General features: G+C 45.0%; 1 protein-coding gene across 17 annotated transcripts in view; it reads left to right on the top strand.

The window, feature by feature from the left end:
* LOC126578980 (glucose transporter type 1) overlaps window positions 1-22500 on the top strand; it is a 165513-nt gene that overhangs the window by 99337 nt on the left and 43676 nt on the right. For 12 of the 17 annotated variants that reach the window (XM_050242143.1, XM_050242144.1, XM_050242134.1 and 9 more), the window contains one exon: window positions 2726-2957. The exons of 2 other annotated variants lie outside the window; for them this stretch is intronic. In XM_050242143.1, the coding sequence (XP_050098100.1) occupies window positions 2726-2957 (232 nt within the window). Of the gene's footprint in view, window positions 1-2725; window positions 2958-20893; window positions 21652-22500 lie in introns of those variants that run through there. 3 more of the 17 variants (XM_050242146.1, XM_050242145.1, XM_050242149.1) reach the window with 2 other exon arrangements.

The raw sequence follows: 22500 nt of genomic DNA, 5'->3' as shown, positions 1-22500 counted from the left end.
CTTCATTCAGTGGTTGTTGGTTGTCGTATCTTGCCTGCCCGGCCCTATCTAAGGGAAGATCCTGAGAGGACGTAAGTCCTTCGAAGAAGAAGCAGCAGCAGCAGCGAGGAGCGAGGAGCGAGGAGCGTAGAAGGAGAGGTGCCGTCATGCACAACGCAGAAAGAACGCGCCTTAAGCTCCCTCTCTCTTCTCCTCTTGGTGGTAATCGGATCGAATGTGCAGATTGATTAGAGCTCTCGCCTTGTCCGCCATTGAGCTGCCTACTTCCACGGTTCCCCCCCGGGGGGTTTCCCTTACCATCGAGTGGAGCAGGGCACACGGTTTGAGGTTAGGTTGCTTCTTCGCTCATCAAACAGAGACATGGTGCTCGTGAAGGTGAATGAGAAAAGTTGAGGGTTTTTGGGGGGCCTGAGGGGTGAAATGGAAGCAACCCATCCCCAGGAGACCTCCCCTATAAGCCCCGAGAAGTGGTGGAAAGTGAGGATGGGGTGCGGGAGTTCCAGTTCGTTCGTTCGAGTCGAATCAACGCTATCACACTTTCGATTCGATTCTCGTATTGATTCCGGTGAAAGGAAAGACACCGAAAGGGCCACCGGTGCGCGGTGTAAAAGGAAATGGGAACCAAACGAGCAGGAAACGAACGAAACTCGGAAATGAACGACTCATACTCATGGTGCTGCTTGCTCACCAAACCCCCCAAAAGCACCCCATCTAAGCTGATGAGCACAGGTGTGCAACACCCAGTGCACCCCCCACCCCTTCCCACCGAGCCGGGTTTCCATTTTCCATTATAAATATCTCACGGAGCTGTAAGCAACAATCCGTGTGCCGTGGGTCAGAAGTTTGCCGGTCGTTGGCCAACGACTTATCCGTAAAGGTCACGAGGTTGGGTTAGGAGTAAATGGGTTTTTGCAACATTTGCAACATTATCATTCCCCCTTTACAATTTCCGTAACGCGTTAATTGAACCGGTACACAGACACCGTTCGGACAGTTTTAATTTCCAGCTCGTTTAGTTTGGTGGTTTGAATGTCGGTCCCGGTGCTCACTGTTGGTATCGCTGGCTGATCCAGCCATCGTCAGCAGATTGGGGTGAAGTGCCCTCGGCGAGATAAGTGACCTCTCGCTTTTCCTCGTACTCTTTATCATATGAGGAATTTGCTGCGGCAGTTAGAACCTCATTCATTCGTTTAAAGCCAGGGAAAACGAACAGCTGAGTAGGCATTGGTTTTGTTTTGAAATTTTCCCAACATGAATCATCGATTAAGGTTTCTGCTTCAGAGGTTCCTGGGATGCCAAATCGTTTTTCTAGTGAATCGGAAACATTCCGACCTCAGTAGGAGATCATTCAGTTGATTTGATTCAGCATAGTCCCGTCGATTTTTCTTAAAAATGTTGATGCTTTTTTGAAAACGATTATGTATAATTCGATTTTTCATAGACAGATTCACAAAAACCATGACTTTTTCAACTCGAAAAATCTGCCAAAAATCGAAGAAAGAAAAGAAAAATCCTGGATGAACTTATTATCTATCAAAAGAACATTGATTTGTATTTTTTTGATGATCCATCACGCAGCTACGATGGGCACCGTTGTTGATCCAAATCAAAAGAGTTACCCCTTAAGATTTAAGCGATGAACCCGGTTTGATCATTCAGCCATTTGATCGTTCCATTTTCCTAAATTTGATCCCATGAATGAAGTTTTCGATAAACCTTCTCTAAAATAGAACTAAATATTCTTGAAAAACTGTCGTTCAATAAGACATTCACTTTAAAAATTCAAGTTGAATGATTACTTTACAAAAAATCGTCAAAAATGGTCCATTTTTGGCCACAAATTACTGAAGTCTCCGTTAATAAAGAAAAGGCTGTCAAAAGTCTGGCTGACAGTTCTTGTTAGAAGATTCTAGAATTCCCATTTTGACAGCGCTGCTACTATTCAATTGTGCTACTAATCCAGGGCACCAAGAAGAACAAACAAACCTCTTACCACACCTTCTCACCAACCCGTTTTACTGTGGCATTCGATTGCGTTGGGAAGTAAATTGAAATGTCTACGACCGGGTGCGATTAGCAACCGGCCATCCGACCGACCGACTGTTCGCGATCCCCGGGAATCCGGGAAGGTTCAACGAAGGGCTCGCTCCTTGCTTCTCGCTCCTGCTGTAACATTGGTTTTTATTGTTACGACCGGCAGGCAGCATCGTCAACAGCCGTTTTACCGAGATAAACGAGGCCTCGAGACAATTCCGCGCATCGTTTCATTTAGTTTTTATGGAATTGGGCTCCCTCTCCCACCGCGGGGGGAAGTCCTCAGGTTCTTTAAAATTGATGCAGGGGTAGCAGGTTCTTTTCTTGGTGCTCCAGGGTTTGCAACGCGGCACCGGAACCGCACGGATCGTTTCGGGTTTATTTCCTCTAATTTCCGTTTATCGGTTACGCGGTCGGTGACCAATCCCTCCCGTGTACCCATACACCTCCCTATCCCCATCCAGCATGCTTCCGATTAAATGTCCCGCAAACGCAGAGAAGAAAACAGAGAGAAAGAAAACAAAAACGATCGAAATTACTGCACACACATCTGGATCACATCCGGGATCACGGTCCTGGTCCGGCCATCCGGTGGCCAGTCTTGGCCCTGCACCTGCACGCATACCGCACACACCTCCAGCAAGCAAGCGCTAGTATCACCGTTGGCTAACCTCTTGAAATGTCCTAAAAGTGTATCTTCCATTCTGCCATGCCGGCCCGCCAGTTTACCGTTCCCAGTCGATCGATTCGCAACGGAGCAGTGGCGTAGATGATGGGCGTTCATCAACCGGCACGCGCCATTCGCCAGGGAGCGGACTTAAGCGGACAAGGTACATAGGCGACGGAACCGGGTCTCTCGGCTCACGGAAGAGCGATCGGTGCGATGGGGAGGACGCGGAATCATTACGTCAATTGCTTATCGAGTAAGTACAAACTGTCTCCTTCCAATAAACGTGCTCCTCACTTTGCCGGTGCCATCGTTGGCCACTAGGCATTTCTAGCAGGAGAAGCTGGTGGCCTCACACGGTGGCCACCGGTGCCCCAGCTGTACAGGCCACGTAGATGAAGGGTTTTCCCGTTTTTTTCTGTTCCACTCCATTTAGTTCTCAACTCTTCCGGGTAGCACCACTCCGGTACCATTACTCGGTTAATGAGAACCGTGGCTATTAGGAGATTGTCTGTTCATTCCGAAGCGCCCCATTAGGCGCCAAATTCCCATCCACTCATCAACTCATCCTCATCTCAATCGTCACTCTTCTAACATGTTCTATCCTATCTCTCTTTAGGGGTTAGCTCCATCTCGGACAAGCTACCTTTTTACGCAACAAGACCTGACGTGGCTTAACCCATTCTCTGTTCTCTGTCTCTCTGTATATCTCTCTATCTCTCGCTCTCGCTCTGTCTCACAGAAACGCGAATGGTACTTTGAAGTGTGCGAATTGAATCTTTTTTTGGCAAAAATATGTGAACCACCAAAAAAAGGGGCTCCAACCCCCCTCACCCTCTTCTGGAACTGCTCTGAAGTACCGTTCGGAGCCACACACTCTCTAAAACACCTTTAAAACACACACATTTACACTCACTTCTCTGTCTCATACAGCTTCTCAAATACAATCTTGTCGATCCGATCGATTCTTAGCTCCTCGCAGCCACCATCATCACCACCATCATCATCGCCGTCGTCATCATCATCACCACCCTCTTTTTGCCCATCCCCTTAACGAACGGCTTTTGAGCGAGCAGCAACGGTTTGCACCATCTTTTCATCCAGCTGTCACAATTTTGTTTTCCGGTTTTCGCTCGAGTTATCCTACGGGTCGGCGTTGAAGCTGGCCAGCAGAATGTGGTTGCTCCTGTTGCTCCAGCAGCTATCTGTTTCATGTTGGTGCCATGTTTGGCCCACTTTTTTTTTTGTTGGTTGTTGCTGTTGTTTCGATTTCGTTTCCGTTTCTCATGTGTAGCGCTCATCGTTATTCGCACGCTCTGTCCGTCGCCTCCGTCTGCTGGAGGCTCTCTATCTCTCTATCTTCCTTTCTTCGTTCATTCTTTCTCTGTGTATAGCGCATCTCGATGTCCTGTTTTAGTTACTGTGCGCCGAAAAGTTATCGTTTGTTGTTATGTTGTTGAAACCACACCGTTTCTGAGGGTTTGATGCTCCGGTCAATGCTCCTCCGAGAGCCGTATGCTCGCATTTGATGCACTTTTTCCTCCTTCTTATGCTGCTGTTCTACGACGCACTCGTTCTTTCATTGTTTTCCCGTTTCTAGTTACGTTCACATACATTCTGTTGGTTTTTTTGGTTTTTTTTTCTTTCCGATGTATTCTAACCACTCTCTATGGCTATCTTGATGATTTTTCAGGATTTTTCATTACCATTTCCTCTTTCCTTATTGTTCAGTGAGTGTGAGGTATTTAGAGTGAAATGTCCAATACACTTGAATGTGCTGAATGACTGTCGTAACATTGTTTGCAAGATTCAATCCATCGGTAGCTCTATAATCATCTAGTGATTAAAGTGTATCTGGCTTGAGTTATTCCTCAACATTTGTACAAAGAACCCTTTGTGGAGATTAATTATCGATAACTTTTTAATTGAACTGAATATAAATGTAGCAAACTTGAGTTTACCTTCGAGAATCTTTTCTGGATCTTTCCTCTAACATCGCGTTGTGTGAGCGTCTTCGTACCTTGTGTTAAAACAGCTAAATTTTCGTGAATTCCCGGGCGCTCCAGGAATACGAAATGTTGTAGCTCCGTTGCCGAAATCCCATGATGGAGGCGCCTGGTAGCCGGTAAAAATGTCTGGGTTTTACTGAATTTTAAAAGGGGTTAATATCCCAGAGATCTCAAATTCCGTTTGGTGGTGAATGTGGAAATGTTGGAAAAATGTTTCTTCATTCCATTTTTCATGAACTGCTGTCATTGTAGATATATTGCCAATCTTCTATTCCAACATATGCATAAAGTAAAATTACATAGAAAATACAATTTGAGTTTGAGGCCGCCAGATTAAGAACTCGGGTTTACATCGACAAAACTCGGTCAAGCGGGACCTGAAGCAGCATTGACTGACGAACCAACAGCAGCTAAGGAAACAAAATCGATCGACACACATCTCCGTCGAAAACATCGGAAAATTCGAGGCTCGGAGTAGCTGAGGATCTAAAATTGTTTGCATTTTTTATGTTTTCATTAATGAAACGAGTCCCTGAAGAGAACCGTTCCAAAGGATGATGCTGGCTAGCTCTCTCGATGTTCACCATGTTTCCGTTCCATTGGTCAACCGATCGCGGAGCTTTCATTCATTGTTTGCTGTAGATTGGTTTTGCCATTTTACAAAACAACACCACTTCGGTCTTCCGTAGAAAGTTGTACACAAGTAGCTCTCTAGAAAGAGCAGCTCCACTACATTCTCGCGTCACTTCAAATAAGTTGCAATCCAAGCGAAATTTCCCAGCGATCCTGACATGAAACTCAAAGCTTTATTGCAGGTGCAGCTCAACTCGAAGGCTTCACGATGTTGTGCCTTTAATTGGCGCACCGTGCAGTCACAAAATCAGCCATCCGCAAACATCGCCCCAAATGCATTCGATGCACTGCGCGAGTTAAAACATCTACTTAAGTTGTTTTTTATATGTTTTATTTACTAGACACGGGTGACCGTTCCTGATGAGGGTCTCTAACAGACTGTTCTTATTGCTACACATTGTCGAGGAATTGGGAATGGGGGAAGGAAGGAGGTAAGAGATGCCGCACGGCTCAGGTTGCAGCAGCGGAGTTAACTTGCCCCCCTCTATTGTTGAGGCTCCGTCCGAAATGCGTCCGAGATCGTTGGTAACTCGAACGAGGGCTGTTGTGTTTCAGGTGTAGGTGCCGGTGCGTTTATGTTTATGGTGGTTCTTCTTCTAAGCCAGAATGCACCAACGACGAACACGATGATGACAATAATTGGTGTGCCGATCATATTGCTTAGTGACCAGGTCCAAGACCACGTTATACTTTTGGTTTGCAAATTAATGTGGTTGATTTGCTTTCTTAGATCGGCATGTAGATCATGCAAATGCTCCAAGCTTAAGTTACTTATGTTGTATCTGTTTGATATCGGTACGCCATACAACGGCAAGTGGATCATTGTGCCTGGCATGGTTTTTTCTTCATTAGTAATCGGAGTGCTGTTGACCGAAAGTTGACAATTCTTGTACGATATCAGAAACGATCCAGTTAAGTTTCTTTGGGCGATGCCACAAGTTCCATTCAGCAGAAACCATTCGTCCGTGTTGATTAACACATGGTCATTGTTTAGAGAAATAATCTCGAGTTTCGCGGGATTTAGCACATGGTCGCATATTGCAGATTGTTTCTCCAGGAGCTTCGGTATGCACAATGACTCGTCGGGCTGAATCTCCGTTGTGTCGTATACATATTTATCAAGCGTCGTCACGATCCATTTTTGGGAAGTAGAGGAAAGGTAATAAGGATTGGGGACATGAATCTTCTTATTATTATTCCTTATTGCATAAACCTGGACTTTCCTGTAAACATCATTGTTTAACTTTGGAACGCTTGTGATTAAGATCAATTCGTCTTTATTGACGGCGACCTTAGTTGATGTGTATTGGAATGCCTCAACTGTACTGTGAACGAAAATCTTATTTTCCTTAAGATCATTTAGTATTATGTTCGTTTCCTCTTTACTTAATATTCTCGGGTTGGTTATCGACGACCTAGCTAAGCTGATGCTGTCTATGATAATATTTAATTTTTCTGTTACATATTTTAAGTTTAGAAGTATATTTAGTGCATGTAATTCAACAGACGTACTATTAAACAAAGCTATAGCATTTCGTACGTTTGCGAGATTTTGATTAACCCTTTTCGTAAGATCCTTATTAATTATAACTTGACCGTTATTTCCAGAAATTAGGTCATTCATCGTTGAATTTATTATTTTCAAATCATTCGCATCGGGAGTACCGGCAATAAATTTCCATACGGTACCTAATGTGTCCCATCGTTTACTTCTGTAGCTTGGTATGGTTGATTTTAGTAGTTGATTAGCATTATAAAACTCTTCTTTAATTAAGTAGGTAAACTGTGTTTCTTCAAATGATTCAAATTCTAAGAGTAGTGTTTTAATGGCATTTTGAATGTCACCTATTCCAAAATGGTGTAAATAATATGTTTTTCCTATACAAATCCTACCTTCTCCCTTGTCAAAAGCAAGGATAGGTGTTCTGTTAACGCTGGTTATCGTTATGTTTTGGCCTATGACGATGGGAAGGTATCTGTAAAATATATTCAATTATTATTTTACTTTTAAATCGTTCTTATGAATCTTCTTTCCATGATTGGTAGTTACAGTAGTCTTATTAATTTCTCTAATTTCTACCTTCTTATAGGGTTTTGCCTGTTTTAACCTACGTTTTGTTTTCATAAACGCTTCGGCGTCATTCGATATTGTAGCAGGTTTTTTATCTTTATTGTGAAATCCTATATCCTTCTCTTGTTTCTTTTTTAAGTTTAAAGTGACTTGCTGAAGAATTGAAGTAGTATTTGCAGAAGGTGTAATTATTTCCAAAGGAGTGAATCTTGTGCAAGAGTGTATCGATGTGTTGTATTTGTGCACCGATATGTTGATTAGGTCAATTACCCCTTTGTCTGGATTTTCTGTTTTTGTAATCCTATAAAGTTCCAATAAAGTAGAATGGAACCTTTCAACAACTCCATTCATTTCACTTCTTCCAGTGGCCGTTACATACGGTTTAATTCCGTAACGATTGAAAAAATCGATAATTTCTCCCGAGCTAAAAGCTTTTTCTCCATCCATGACTAATATGTCGGGTGGTTTATTTTTTAAAATAATGTCCGATAAAGCCGGAAGGACATCTACAGTGGCACGTGAATTAATTTCTTTCACTTGTGCAAACTTCGAAAATTTATCGACATAAGTCAAAAAATAGTGGTTTTCCAAAAACATAATGTCGATATGTGCTATCTCGAAAGGTTGTTTCGGGAGCGGTGTTTTTTGCAATGGATAATCGATAGGTTTTCTATCGTATTTACATTCGTTACATATCTGGCAATGTTTTATAAATCCTTTCAATTTTGAGGCCAACTTTGGGAAATAGAACCTTTTTATAATTTGTTGTTTGTTTTCTTCGACGCCTCTATGTGCTCTGTTATGCTCTTTGGCTATAAGATCCATTTGATCAGATGAGGATTCAACATCTTCTAGCATTTTTTGAGTGAATCGAATTTTCAAAATATTTTGCTGACTGAAGTTTTGTTTATATACTTCTTGAATTTTACCCATCAAAGACTCACTGGTGAATAGTCCATTTAGTTTTGATGGATCAAAATGCGTTTTTAAAATATGCAAAAGATTTTGAGGACTAGTGTCTTGAATTTTAATATGCACCCGTTTGTACAATGGAAATGGATGAGTGACAAGTACAGCGTCCTCTCCCTCCTCCAAGACGACTTGGTTCCGAAAAGCGTTAATAGGTGCTTCGGTTGATGGTATAAAAAAAGAATCGCTATCCTCAGCTGAATGTTGAGTAGCAGTCATAGACAAAACTATGCGGCTTAAAGCGTCGGCTACTACATTAGTTTTTCCTGGTTTGTATATGATTTCGTAATCATGCTCTTCCAAATAAGACTTCCATCTTTTCAATTTCGCATTTGTGTTTTTAGCTGAGAGAGTAAAAGTCAGTGGTTGATGGTCAGTTAATATTTTAAATTTGGCTCCGTATAAATAGTTTCGAAATGTTTTCAAAGCCCAAATGATGGCTAACATCTCTTTTTCAGGGACTGAATAAGATTCTTCCGCTTTATCCAATGTGCGGGATGCAAAATGTATCGGTCGATCGCTTCCAATTTGTCCCTGCGATAGTACTGCTCCTATCGCATAATTTGAAGCGTCTGTCGTCAAAATAAAAGGTTCACTATGATCAGGATATATTAAAATATCTGATGAACATAATATGGATTTTAATTTTTCAAAGCATTTAATCTCATCTGACGAAAGTGAAATTTTTTTGCTAGATGGAATGTTTTCTCCTTTTAAAAGGTTTGTCAAGGGTTTCGCTATTTTAGCATAGTCCCTAATAAATTTCCTATAGTAATTCATCATTCCTAAGAATGACCTTAAATTTTTTATACTTACTGGGATAGGAAATTGTTTAATTTTCTCTATCTTCTTGGGATTGGGTTTTATTCCTTCGTGGGATACTATATGCCCAAGATATTCTACTTCCTTATGCATGAATTCTGACTTATCCAGCTGAACCTTCAGATTTGCTGAATTGAGTGTCTTTAGAATCACATGTAGATTGTTAAGATGCTCGTCAATCGTTTTTCCGAACACGATTACATCATCCATGTAAATATAACATATTTTACCAATATGTTTCCTAAGTATATCGTCTAATGCTCTTTGGAACACTGCCGGAGCATTCTTTAAACCGAAAGGCATTCGTGTGAACTCGTATTTACCGTTGTTCACTGAGAAAGCGGTTTTTTCGATATCTCGTTCATGCATCTTTATTTGGTGGAAACCTGATGCGAGATCTAAGGTTGAAAAATATGTTTGCCCTTTTAATTGTTCTAAGACATATTCGATTTCTGGGATCGGGTATCGATCACTTATTGTCTTTTCATTAAGTTTTTTATAATCCATAACTAATCTAAATTTAGGCTTGCCGGACGCATCGTTTTTCTTTGGCACGACCCATACAGGTGACGTCCAGGGAGATCTAGATGGTCTTATTATTCCATCCTGTAGCATCTGCTTTATTTGAAGGTTAACTTCATCTACGAATGCTGCAGGGTATGGATACACTCGCTGATGTATGGGAATATCATCAGTAGTATTAATTCTACATTCTATGTTTGTTGCACACGTCAATTGTGCGTTAGGTTCATGAAAAACAGATTTGTTTTCATTTAAAACCTTTATTAACCTATCCTTAGTAGTGTCTGCAAGGTGATCAGTTCGAAAATCTAAGATATTGTTTTGGTTTCCCTTTTCATATTTTTTTAGAGGGATTATCAATGGTGTTCCATTATCTGTCGTAATTTTCATTGTATTATTCAGAAATGAAATATCGGCATCTAAACTGTTTAAGATGGTTGTTCCGATTATGCCCACAAAAAATGGATGAAAATCGTGAACTATAAACTGGAACGACTGTATGCATTTTGGTGCAAAAAATTTTATGTCTATAGCAGTATTGGCATTAAAATTGCCACTTGCACTTCCTATTTTATGTGGCGAAATTGGATACGGTTTAGCTAAAATGTAGTTATGTGCGAGTTTCGTTGAAATGATATTTATGTTGGAACCGGTATCAATTACAAATGGAAATTCTCCCTTTGTTGTTTGCAAATTGATATAGGGGAGGAATGGTTTTACCAATTTGCGTTCCAATCTAAAAAATGTGTTTCGGATTGATTAGGCTGAACATTAAAATATTCTTGCCCACTTATATGTGTTTCGTTCAAGGGATTTGAACATGGCACATACTGTAACCGATTGTTGTCAGGGTGTTGAAAATTAGCTTGAGAATGTATATTTGGTTGTTGGAAACCAGTGTGAGCATATGCGCTGGGCGGTTGCATATTATTGTCAACGTATGTGTTTTGCGGTTGAAAACTATTGTCAGCATATGCGTTGGGCGGTTGAAAAATATTGTGATCGTCAACAGTATGGCATTGCTGTGGATAACGTTGTTGTGACGATGATGGCCGAGGCCGTTTTGCACTGAATTGCGGACCGTGCTGTGGATTGAAATTTGATCTCATAGACGGATCCACTTCCATAGGAACCGGGCCGTTATTGCCTGGAGGGTTCCAAGATGTTTGCTGTTTTGTTTTCTGGTTCCAAGATTTTTGTTGATATGCATTCGGGTTGGAGAAATGTTGATGTTGAGATGGCCCTGGCTTGTTGTGTACATAGTTAGGATTTGTTTGACCAATGTTTATTTTATATTTTTGTTGATGAGGTTGTTGCTGTAAATCCCTCGGCTTAGGGATGTTTTGATAAGGCTTGTCATGGAATGGAGCGGATCGCGCATCCATGTTACAAAATTCCAAACAGTAATTAAAAGCATCACTGATGGAGCTGGGGTTGTAATTTTTTAATAAAAAGTTGAGTGGTTTATCTAGACCACGAATAAAACTATCCAAAGCCTTTTCTCTGAAATAATTTATGTGCACTACATAATTACTGGCATATTTAGGATCGGCGTGAATTTGCGTCACGATAGCTGTTTGCAAGTCGTTAACCCTGCTAAAATAACAACTAAGTGACTCAGACGGCTTTTTCTTGATTATTGTTAATTCATAATCAAGTGTCTTAAGATCTCTTTTATCCTTGTAATAAAGGAGAAGAGTTCTTTTGATTGTGTTCCAATCACCCGTGACGCAATTGGAATTTAGCACGTCTGCTGCCTCACCTTTTATTTTCCTTCTAATAGTGCCTTCCAAAATTGAATATTCGAGCGATGGTTTCGGTAGGCGTTCGTAAAGCTTTAAAACGCTTTCGACTTCTAAAATCCATCGACTCAGACTGGGAGCATGCCCCTCAAAAATGGGCAATTCCTTTACATAGTCCGGCACCTTTCCAACTTCAATAAACTCTTGATGATTCATTTTTTGTAGTTTTGAAGGTTGTAGCATTAAAATGGGAATGTTTTTTTTCTAAAAAATTGAAATGTATGTTTTTTTGATAATTATTAAATGATTAAGCTGATTCAAAAATGTGAATTTTAAATTACCAAAACAAATTCAATTCTTCGATATCTTCACTAAATCACTTTCTAACACTTTCTATTTTCTAACGCTTCACTAACTAACTTGATATATAAGTAGTACGTAATTTCACTTTAAAAAAAATTGCTTAAATTAACTTAAAACTCACAGGAACAGTAGCCACATTGTCCAGGTATCGAATCGTGCCGGTCACCGCGTTGCTGCTTTGGAGATTTCCCGTTCAGTTGCCTACTAAGGGTCCTCAGCCGCTCCTCTGGAGATATGTCGACAGGTCTGCAGTGATGCACTTTACTTCACAAAAGTCACTAGTACAGTTTTTTTCTTTTACTGTATACTGTACACTGATGACGTTTTGTAGGAGTGGGTCGTCGTTTTCGGGCGCCAGTTAAAACATCTACTTAAGTTGTTTTTTATATGTTTTATTTACTAGACACGGGTGACCGTTCCTGATGAGGGTCTCTAACAGACTGTTCTTATTGCTACACATTGTCGAGGAATTGGGAATGGGGGAAGGAAGGAGGTAAGAGATGCCGCACGGCTCAGGTTGCAGCAGCGGAGTTAACTCGCGCATAATGTAGCCCAGGGTCCACAGTCTCAGGTCATTTCCCTTCACTAACTCCTCTGCCCTCTCCTTAAACAGGGAAGCATTAATCTGCATCTTGAGTGGCAGTTTTATTTCCACATTTAATCCCTCTCGCCAATCCCGGCGCGTTGCGGCATAAAGTGACCAATTTTGTACCCCTTGCGTGAGTGTGTCCGCTTGTATGTGCACTGCCAGGGTTGCAAGTAACCCTTATTTGTGGTCAACCGTTGACGGTGACACAGACCGGACGGGAGAGAGAGAGAGACCGGATTGGAGGAATGGACGGACGGACGGACGGACAGGAATCGGAGGGTGAATTGAAAGTTAAACGAAAATGCACATCGCACACATATATCATGGCGATTGAAAAATTAATGAAATTAAATCCACCCAAACCCCAACCGTTGGCCACACACAAACAGCGGCTGAGATTGCGAGCCATGCACATGAAATGCGAGCTGCAGCCACGGTGGAAACAATGGCCACGGCGACGACGAAACAGTATAACGGGAGTAAATCCTCTTTCAGAGCTCACCGAGCGGTTTTGCGGAGGATGAGGATCATGCCCCGAAGCGACGCGGCATCATTGGTTATGCATTTCGTTATTTCGAATGTGGTGGCTCACTCTCGGCGCTAAAGTGTGGTTCTGCCGAGGCCACAGGACCTCTGTCGTCGCACCAGCAGCAGCAGCACCAGTCTGTGTGCTGCGAATTGCGAAGTGCACAGAGACGGAATGAGTCAATTCCGAGCTTTGCGAGTGAACCTGGGGACCATCACCATCCGAAACTGGCCGTCTCGATGCTCTTTTTCTTGGCCACCACTACCACCAGAAGAATGCAAAACGACGACGACGGTGCACTGCAGCTTCTAGGGGTTGGTGCTGTTTGGGGCATTTTGTGGTCAAAGTGAACCTTACTCACTCGGGTTTCAATGATACTGGTACTCGCGCACACACACTAGTACGTATGCATCAACCATTCAGCCAAGCCAATCCGGTCAAAAGGCGCGTCATCGTGGCAACTTTGCAGCGCTCCGGAATCTCCGCTACGCTGTTCCATTGTAGCGCCTACAGTGAGGCAGCAACTTACCGACGCCATTCTTGCTGCTCTTGTTGTTGTTGTTGCTGCTGCTGCTGGTGAAATGCAAATGGCTGGCAACCGGACGGACGACCGGAACATACGGCTGGCGTCTGGTTGGTATGCTGGCGGATCATGAAGCTTCCAACTCCGTTGACTGACTGACAGGACCGAGCTGATGGTGTGCTCGGTTGGATGCCAATCACTAACCAGCCCAACCAGCACCATCATCATCATCATCGCCATCGTCGTCGTAGGGGCGATTTCGAAGGATTTTGGCTCACTTAGCACTCAGCTTGAAACCATCGGTCTCCTGGTCTTTTCGGAGCCAACTCGGTTTTTGGGGGAGAAGGATTTCACCCTCCCGGTGGGGAATGGCATGGCGAGGCGAAGCCATACGGTCGATGAGAGTGATGAGACAAATCACTTATTAGCTGAGTGGCTGCTGGTGAGGGCGATGGAGAAAGAAGAAGCTCCGCACCGTTCCGGGAGGATGATGCGATGCGAGCATTCATCTCTTCCCGTTTTCCTGGAAGGATATTTTGAAACCATTCCACCTCGGCGCATTTGTACGATTGTGCTATCTTTGCTCCTTTTTTTCTGGGAAACCGAATGGCATTTCAACTGCTTCCTCATTGCAAGTCTGCTACTCATTGCAAAAGGTATCAGGGCCTTGGTTGTTGGAAGCTGGAAGGTAGGTTATGTGCAAATGTGAGTTGCTGGCATATGAATTCATCTGCATTAGCATTCGTTGGCCACGATTTTGTGCCAAGAGTGTGCCAAGCTACTTCGAGAATCCACTCAGAACGCCTCACCGAAAGGCTAGTCAGCTGTCAATCAGTGTACTGCAATCCTTTTTTGGGCCTACTTTGGAAACAATGGCAACTGGTGGTTTCTGGTGGAAATCTCATTTTGACCCAGCTGACAGCTTTCAAAAACGGAATTGAGGTTAGGGGTTTCATGAAAAGAGAACAATTTGCAATTGCTAGTTCATTCGTTACACATCCAAGCTCGGAACAGCCTTTCAGAGCATCCACAATGACCCCAAAAAAGGGGTTCTGTCTAATTGCAATTGCAGGCGCATTAACCACGGAACCACGGGACCAAAAAGGCGACACATGAAAACTGAATCAATGGCCGTACCTATGCCCCGTGGTGATGCATCAAATTGGGCATGTTGCTGTTGCTGCCGGCAGCACCATCGTCAGTATCATCGTCAAGGGAAATATGCTGCATCCTGTACGGTGGTAACCGATGGAACCGACGGTCTCTACCTTCGGCGCCTGTTACGGTGAAAACACAGTACCTCGACATCTTAACAGCCTTACGCCTCAGCGGCCAGCAACGGTTGCAGTTGCCGAAAATGTGTAGTACGACGATGATGATGATGATGATGATGATGATGGCACGATGGCTTGGGTAGCGCACAGGGCAACAGGATATTCGAAGGGAAATGAGTTTGAATTTCGGAGCTCACGGTTCATCACCCCTTGATGCCAATCGTCTCACCGTCAGTGGTACAGGTTGGTTGGCCAATTTTAAGTGTCCTAGAACACCGGGCATGCTCTATTAAACCTTGATTTCCTGTCGATGTGCACGTCGCCGTCGTCGTCATCATCATCCTCGAAACGTCAAATGCCATCCGCACCGCACAACACTCTTTCTTTCTCTCTCTCTCTCTCTCTCTCTCTCTCTCTCTCTCTCTCTCTCTTTCTCTCTCTCCCTCTGAATGCATCTAATTTTCGACCGATCGAAGAGTGACATCCTGCTCTGCGTTCGTTCGGTTTTAATGAACAGACGAGTCGATGCCTCTCGATGGACGGTAATCTCATATCCGCTTATGCCAACAGGGACCTTTGTGGTGCTCACCAACGGTGCCAAAGTTGGGAACATTGTCTCATCGTGCTTGATGCGTTTTGTGGCTTAAAAAGGATATTGATTTCACATCCTTCGGTCACCTCCATCCTTCTGGCCGTGTGCGCCTGTCTGTAACGTAAAAAGGAGCACAACGGTTGACCACCACCATACCACCTGCTGTGCTGCACTATGCCCCTACTTGGGCCAATATATGGATACCGGAGTCCCAGAGTATCCTGCAGAGTGTCCCTGGCACAAGGAAACCACAAGCAGCCCTTCTGGAACATCCCATGAGTTCAACCCAGTGGCCAAGTGTGTTCCATTTTTTTGTGCTTTGTCCCCCCCCCCGGGCGGGTGCCACTGGGACATTATGGCGGAAATCTGTTTGGTCAATATCGCTCCAGTGTGCACTTGCTGCTGGTGATGCACATAAAACACAAGACCCAGGGAGTTCCCGGGGAGTTTGTCACTCTGTCGGTAAACAGTGCCGGCAGCCGGGTGACCGGGTGACAGCTTTCGAGCTTGGTTGTGGCCACTAGGTGCCCTCACTAGTGCGCTACGGAACCCCCCAGACAGAGAGAGAGAGAGAGAGAGAGTGGAACGGGGCCAATTGGGGCGGAGTTTGATAATTCAATTTCTCCAACCAAACCAGAGGTCAGAGCTCGGATGTGGAGATGTTCCCGTGATGGCGTTCCAGCCCGGGGATGGATGGCACCGAAAAAACGAAAAAAAAACGTCTACACAGACTGACCGCCGGGCGTTGCCAGATTATTTGCGGAATGCAAATGTAATTGAATTGGAGGTTTCCGGGCGTTCCATCCGGGGTCCATACGTGTCTCCACGGCACTGGATGCACGGCCTCCGAACAAATTCGAAAGCAATATTTTCGATTCCCCAGCCCAGGACGCTACCAAGGCAAAACCAAGCCCAGCAAGTCACTGGCAGTCGGAAGGCAGTGGCCAGAGCAAACAAGCTTCCACTCCCAAAACGAGACCTCCGAGTGACAGACGACGGGACGACCAGGAGTCTGGACGTCTGACGCTGGAACCGAAACCAACCGATGGAATGCAATTAATCAGACGATGGAATTGGACTTCCTAGAGACAGCAGTGGTTCTCCGATGGTGATTTGTGGTTTGTTGCTGCTGCTGCTGCTGAGGAGATGAAATGTTTGCTTTCCACATTAGTTTATTATCGTTTTTGATGAGTTCGTAAGAGCCATCGTATGGCGTCTTCTTGCAGCATAACATGCAGAGCAACCTCCGGATCCAGAGGCCTCTGTCTGTCTGTATGTCACTGTTTCTCCCTGTTGAAAGCCTTTTTTTGTCGCTAATGCAAGCCCTCCCTGTATGTATTTCTGGTTTTTTCTTTGAAGCCCAACCCGTGGCCATCGTCGTTGTTTTGATCTTTTCTTTTCCCCCTCTCTCTCACTTGGTTTTGTTTGTTTTTTGGAAGACCACCGCCAGGCGCATCATCATGAAAATGAGCCAGCACCCCCCCGGGCCCGGCTCCAAGGTGGCAAGAAGTGTCCCAAGAAAGGGAGAGTGTGGAGTGCAAACAACAATCACAATCTCGTCTCGGAAGTAGAGGGAAATCTTTACACACCATCAGGCCTGGGTAGCCGAAAAACTCTGCCCCCCGCCCCCCGAAAGCACAATGGTCGGGAGCGTGCTTCATTTATCTTGCTTTACAAACAAACGACGGCACGACGAACACCATGGCCTGGTTCGGACTGGTGGGTCGCCCTACTTTAGCCTTCGAGTCGAGACCGAGGAAAAAGCGCAAGAAAGCGACGACGACGACGACGGGCGTGTCAGCGTGGAACCATCTCCATCATCTATCATTGCAACATTTGTTCAATTCAAGGAGTTTTCTGAAGGCCTTCCCGTGCTGCTCCTTCATCTTCTCGCCAACGTCTTCCGCCCATTGTGTCGTGTTGATAAACTGGGGCCCCGGGTCTGCGGTCTGTTCTTAAAAGCTTGATGCCTGTCTGGAACTCGGACTTGCTATACTCAGATCCAATTGGGAGGGAAGGAAAAGTGCATTTTTCAGCAGGAGTGAGTGAATGCAGATCCGTGTTTGCATGCTCACTTTGAAGCAGCATTGAAGCGTAGTGAGTTCCCATTTTTTTTTTGTGGTTCGTCGGATATTGTACTTGGAATTGGGACCTTTGGACTGTGATATAAAACATTACCAGTTCCTTGAGTTATTTTCTAAGTTTTCAACAATGAAATCCCTTATAATACTCCCTCCTTTTTCGTGGATCAGACGAGCTGGTCCTGGTTCAATGACAAAACTCGGCATTAGTTCAAGGAGCAACCAGTGAAGATCCGAACTGAACAGTTTGCACGCTTTAATATCGCTAACCTTACACCTTACCAAATCCGCGGGTGCCAGATATCACCATCACCATCACCGGCCAGTGCTGGTGGCCACGGTGTTTTCATCCCGCGATAAAGTTTCCCGACTCCGGTGCCCAACTCCGTCCGGTCGGTATCTGGATCTCGCTCTTCGCAAGAACGTGCCATCAGCATAGGACCATCTTTGGTGCACGAAATCGCGACATCTCGCCGGTGAGACGTGATAAATTGTGCCAACTAGAGAGCAGGAGAGAGAGAAGAAGCGAGAGATAAAGGGAGAGAGAGAGAGCAGCCGGGGCATAGGCCTGTAGGTCCCATGATTAATGGTTTCAGCCTTTTTGGGATCGATCCAAGGTTCGCAAGTTTCGCGCCCGTGTTGAATGATATCAATTTATGATCATCATCATCATCGTCACCAGCAGCAGCAGCAGCAGCAGCTGGGCCGCTTTGTGTTTCGACACCGTTGGCTTCTGCTGGTGACAACAACGCTTGCGTGTCCTTAAGGACGGAACGGAACAAATAGCGAAGAAACAAATAGATGAATTTAGTTCTCAGGACGACGCCCCCCCCGCCGTAGCTGAGCTACCGTTGAAGGTCTTTCTAATCGATCAAAAACCACCACCACCACCACGGCGATGATGACGATGACTTGCATGCGTGGCATGTTTATGTATTAGGTCTTGATGGGGTGCGCGAGTGTCCTTGGGTGCGTATTTTGTTGATTGAGGTTAAAACACAACGGAGATCGCAGAAGAAAGAAAAAAGTCACCAAAAACATCCCCCAAAAAGTCATTTACATTTAACCAACAACCTGTGTGTGTCGCGAAACGGCCCCCGGATAGGGAGAAAGGCCAGCCAGCATTATCGCATGAATACGAATTGACAAATATTCATTTATAAACATGACAGCGTGAAGCGTGATTGTCACGGGTGAACAATTAAGGTGGGTGGCGGAGGGTTGGACGATTTGCTATGGCAGAGGGAGAAAGCGAGAGAGAGTAAAAGAAAGAACGAAAAAGACAGCACACTCATATCCGGCGCGATCGAGAGTTTGAAATCAGGGGTCCCTGGCGCTGGGGGTTGTCGAAAAAGTTTTTAATTTTTTTTCCCCTGTTTCGGTGTTCCTTGGGGGTGCCTCTGGGGCTGGTTCATCAACCCTTAGGGCCCAGGATGGACCCTCCCCCCCCCCCCCCTCAAAGGGCTGCTGCTGATGTGACAAAGGTTTACACCGAAAGCTTCCAACGTGGAGCATGCGTGGCTTATCAAAACCAAATCACCCCAGCAGCAACCGCCCATTGGAGGGCCGGCATGACATGGCAATCAGGCCCGAAAAGGGGACGAATCTTTCTCGGTTTTGACGGTGGCGACGGCAAAGGATTAAATTAAACTTTCATGATAAGCTTTTATTGTCGAGACGCTCCCGTGCCCGCGCTTTTCGAGTGTTGATGAAGATTTGCCACGAGTGTGTACGTGTGCAGCGTCAATGTGTGCGAAAAGGGATGAGTTGAGTTTGAGTTTTCACGCCTCCAAACTCCGAAGACACGAAGAACACGTCGCGGTTGGCACATCGCCGTCATCGTCGTCGTCACTCCGCTGCTGCTGCTGCTGCTGCTGCTGCTGTCTGTCATCGCCACGCGTTTTGGGATTATGCTTCCCATTGGCCAGCAGCCGGCCTCATTTGTCCTCTCGCATCGCCTCCTCCTCTCAGCACCTTCTTCTGTTGATGGAAAAATGATGGGCGATGGGGTGTCGAGGGAAATGGTTGAGAAAATTACCAACAAAACTTTTGATTAGCGCCACCAACCCGGGGACGTGGCGCTTAGGGATGCAGATGAAGATGGATGTGGCAAGTAAAGGTTCTGTAAAGGAGTTGCAGCTCCCTTCCCACTCCTACTACCACTTTTGATGACTTTTTGAGTGTGTGGGTGTGTTGTGGAGCATTGTTTTTTGGGGGTTTCTGGGAGAGGATTCTTTTCGGTTTATTGTTTTGAAGAACACAAACACGAGAGTCCCCTTTCGCTTCCTCCTCCGCCTCCTCCTTGGCATTCTCTCGAGTGTGTTTTGATTGAAGATTGATTGCGGTTTCGTTGTATGCGGGAGAGGACGCCGCAAAGGCGAGCTCGAGTGACCAACCGATGCCGGCGTTGCAGAACAAACACAGCGTGGGAAGAAAATCGCGGTTTGGGAATGTAAAACATTTAACCCAGATTTTTCATGACGGGACAGACAGATCCTGGCCCCGCAGGCTCCAATCATTTAGCTCCGGCTCGCGAGTAGCGAGCTACTCCAAGCCCCACGCAAGGATTCTAATCCCCTCCGATGGACCGACTATCGACGGTTGTTTGCTCACGTATTTGGCTGTCGCAAAAATCAATAGCCGCCGCTTCGGTTTGGTTTGGTTCGGGGTTTTGGATTGGCCTCTTAAGGGGATGCCAATTGAGTGGTTTTTTCGGTTGGAGCTATGGTGGAGTAAAACTTTTCACGGGAAACGTTCCCTTGCCCCTTGCTTCCCTTGCGATGCGTTTTAGCTGTGGTCGGGGTAAACAAACAAACAAACAAACAAACATTCACGGCACAGGCACGCTCACATGCACCGCTGAGAACGACGGACAAACCAATCCAATCAACTAACGGAGTTGCCAGAACTTTCAAGGCAAAGCATATCCGGTGTTCGGTGTTCGGTTCGATGTTCCATTCTCTGTCCTCTCCCTGCTTTGTTTACTCGCTGCCCAATCGCAGCTTTCATGTGAGTGTTTTTTTTTGTGTGGGTCTGTTGGGTGCAGTGTTTTACATGCTGCTTTACCTGGGAGGATAAATGTTTTCTTTTACTTATTTATCGTTTTGTGTTGTTGTAAATGTTGTAAACTCCCGATCTCAAACGTGTATCGTCATCGATGTAACTCCTTTTTGGTGAACCTCACCAAGGCCGCAGATGGCCTGAGTTTGGTCTGCGCTGAACGTATCGCCGTGTTTATCCTCCCCTTTCCTCGTTCGTTTCGTTTGCTTTACTACTTCCTCTTCTCTTCCCCTTCTTCTCGCAGCATCTTTGTAACGATCCTCGACGACGGTGCTATCGCCGGAAGCCCTCTGCTCTCTATGCGCTTCTGCCATTAGCATCCACGTTAAGAGCGCGCCCGTGATCGATCGCGATCAACCACACGCACGAAAGTGTTCAAATATTGAGCGCAATACACACCGTAAACTGAAAATACCTATTGATTGGTGGTGCATACGTCGACAGCCAATGAACGCACGCTGGCCAGCGCGGTTGTATATAGCAAAAAAGGAACAGAAAAACATTTCCGCCAGTCATACAGCTTGCGAAGTGCTTCAGTCAGTGAGCAATAGAGCACGGAACTCGAAGACAACACATAGTATAGATACAATAACTGTCCGGGAATTGATCCGAATCGCGCGCGCGTGCCCTCGCGTTAATTTGGAAAGTCGTCAGTCGTTCCTTCCTAACCATCCGAGAGCGAGTGGTGCGCTAGTCTGTACAAAACGGAAGCCACGGTTCTAGTACAAGCACACCGCATCATCACTCACTAGCCCAATTGCTGCTAGCAATGCGATCATTAGCATCAATTTGACTTTCGGCATTCGCATTCGTACGTCGTGCGTAGGACAACAGAATACAAAACTCGTATGGTTTTGTAAAGGAATTTGTGAACATTCAGCGTCAACGGCAACAGTAGCAGCAGCAGCAACAGCAGTAACTGAAAAAAACAACCGTTACCCTTTACACGAGTGAAAAGGAAACGCATTTTCATACCAAACCGATCGCAAACGATCAATCGCAACAAGTTCGCAAACGTTTAACGATAAGTCACTAGTTCCCTCAGCTCCTAATCCCCCTCCCGCGACAATTCCGCGAATTGAAATCACTCGCGGACTTTGAAACGTTTGAAATAGAACCGAACCGAACCAAACGCACCGCCTTCCAAAATGTCGTACGGTGACATTTCCTACGGGTAAGTAGCAAATGGCGGTTACGGGTTTTTACATGAAACGGCAAATTGAGAAGCGATCCGGAGACCGGTGGCTAGAAACAGAGTAACAGTGTAGGTTAGGCTTTGTAGATCCAAATGTCCACGAACGCGCTACGTACTGTTCGAAAGTCCGCCCCGATTCCGTGTCCGAGTAGTACGACGGTTGATGGTTGGTTGTGGTTCGAAAATGAAGCGATCTATCTATCCGAATGCGTTATCATCCAGCTGCCATGATGCACACCAGACACTCCACACAATCCCGTACACTAATACCCACACAAACACACATGCACCCTGCTCCTGGAACAACACACATTCAGCCTTCTCATTCTGCACCTTCTTGACCAACGGCACACAAGCGCAGCTGATACACTTGGCTGAAACTTCCGTACTATTCCTCCCCTCTTTGAGATCGTTTTATTACTTCCGTCTTATGTTTTGTTCCTCCTCCTGGAGTTCTGTCTCGTTCTACTATGATCTCGTGCGTGACCGAAGCTACTGGCGTATGTATTCTATTCCGGAAAAATCCGTACCAAAATCCGGCGCGACAGCAAACTTCACTCGGTTTCGGGTTCGAGTTAAACCATTTCACTGGAGAGCTACAATTGTTTTGATGCAGATGCTGTATAAAATCGAGCTCGAAGACCTTTCAAACATAGCAACATAAATCCATTCTGTTCCTTCCTAATGTAATGTGTTCGATATTAGAAGTAGCATGGTTGCGGCTGCCAAGATCCTCGGTTCGAGACTATCCAGAGGATTGGTTTGTTTCTGTTTCTTTTTGTTTCCAGTTTCGGTTTCGTTGCCTCGCGCGCATCTTGTCTGAAATGA

This window comes from Anopheles aquasalis, chromosome 3 (genome assembly GCF_943734665.1).
Source record: "Anopheles aquasalis chromosome 3, idAnoAquaMG_Q_19, whole genome shotgun sequence".
Taxonomy (NCBI): domain Eukaryota; kingdom Metazoa; phylum Arthropoda; class Insecta; order Diptera; family Culicidae; genus Anopheles; species Anopheles aquasalis.
Note: the sequence above shows the minus strand (reverse complement) of the source record. Positions and strands in the feature narration are given on the sequence as shown.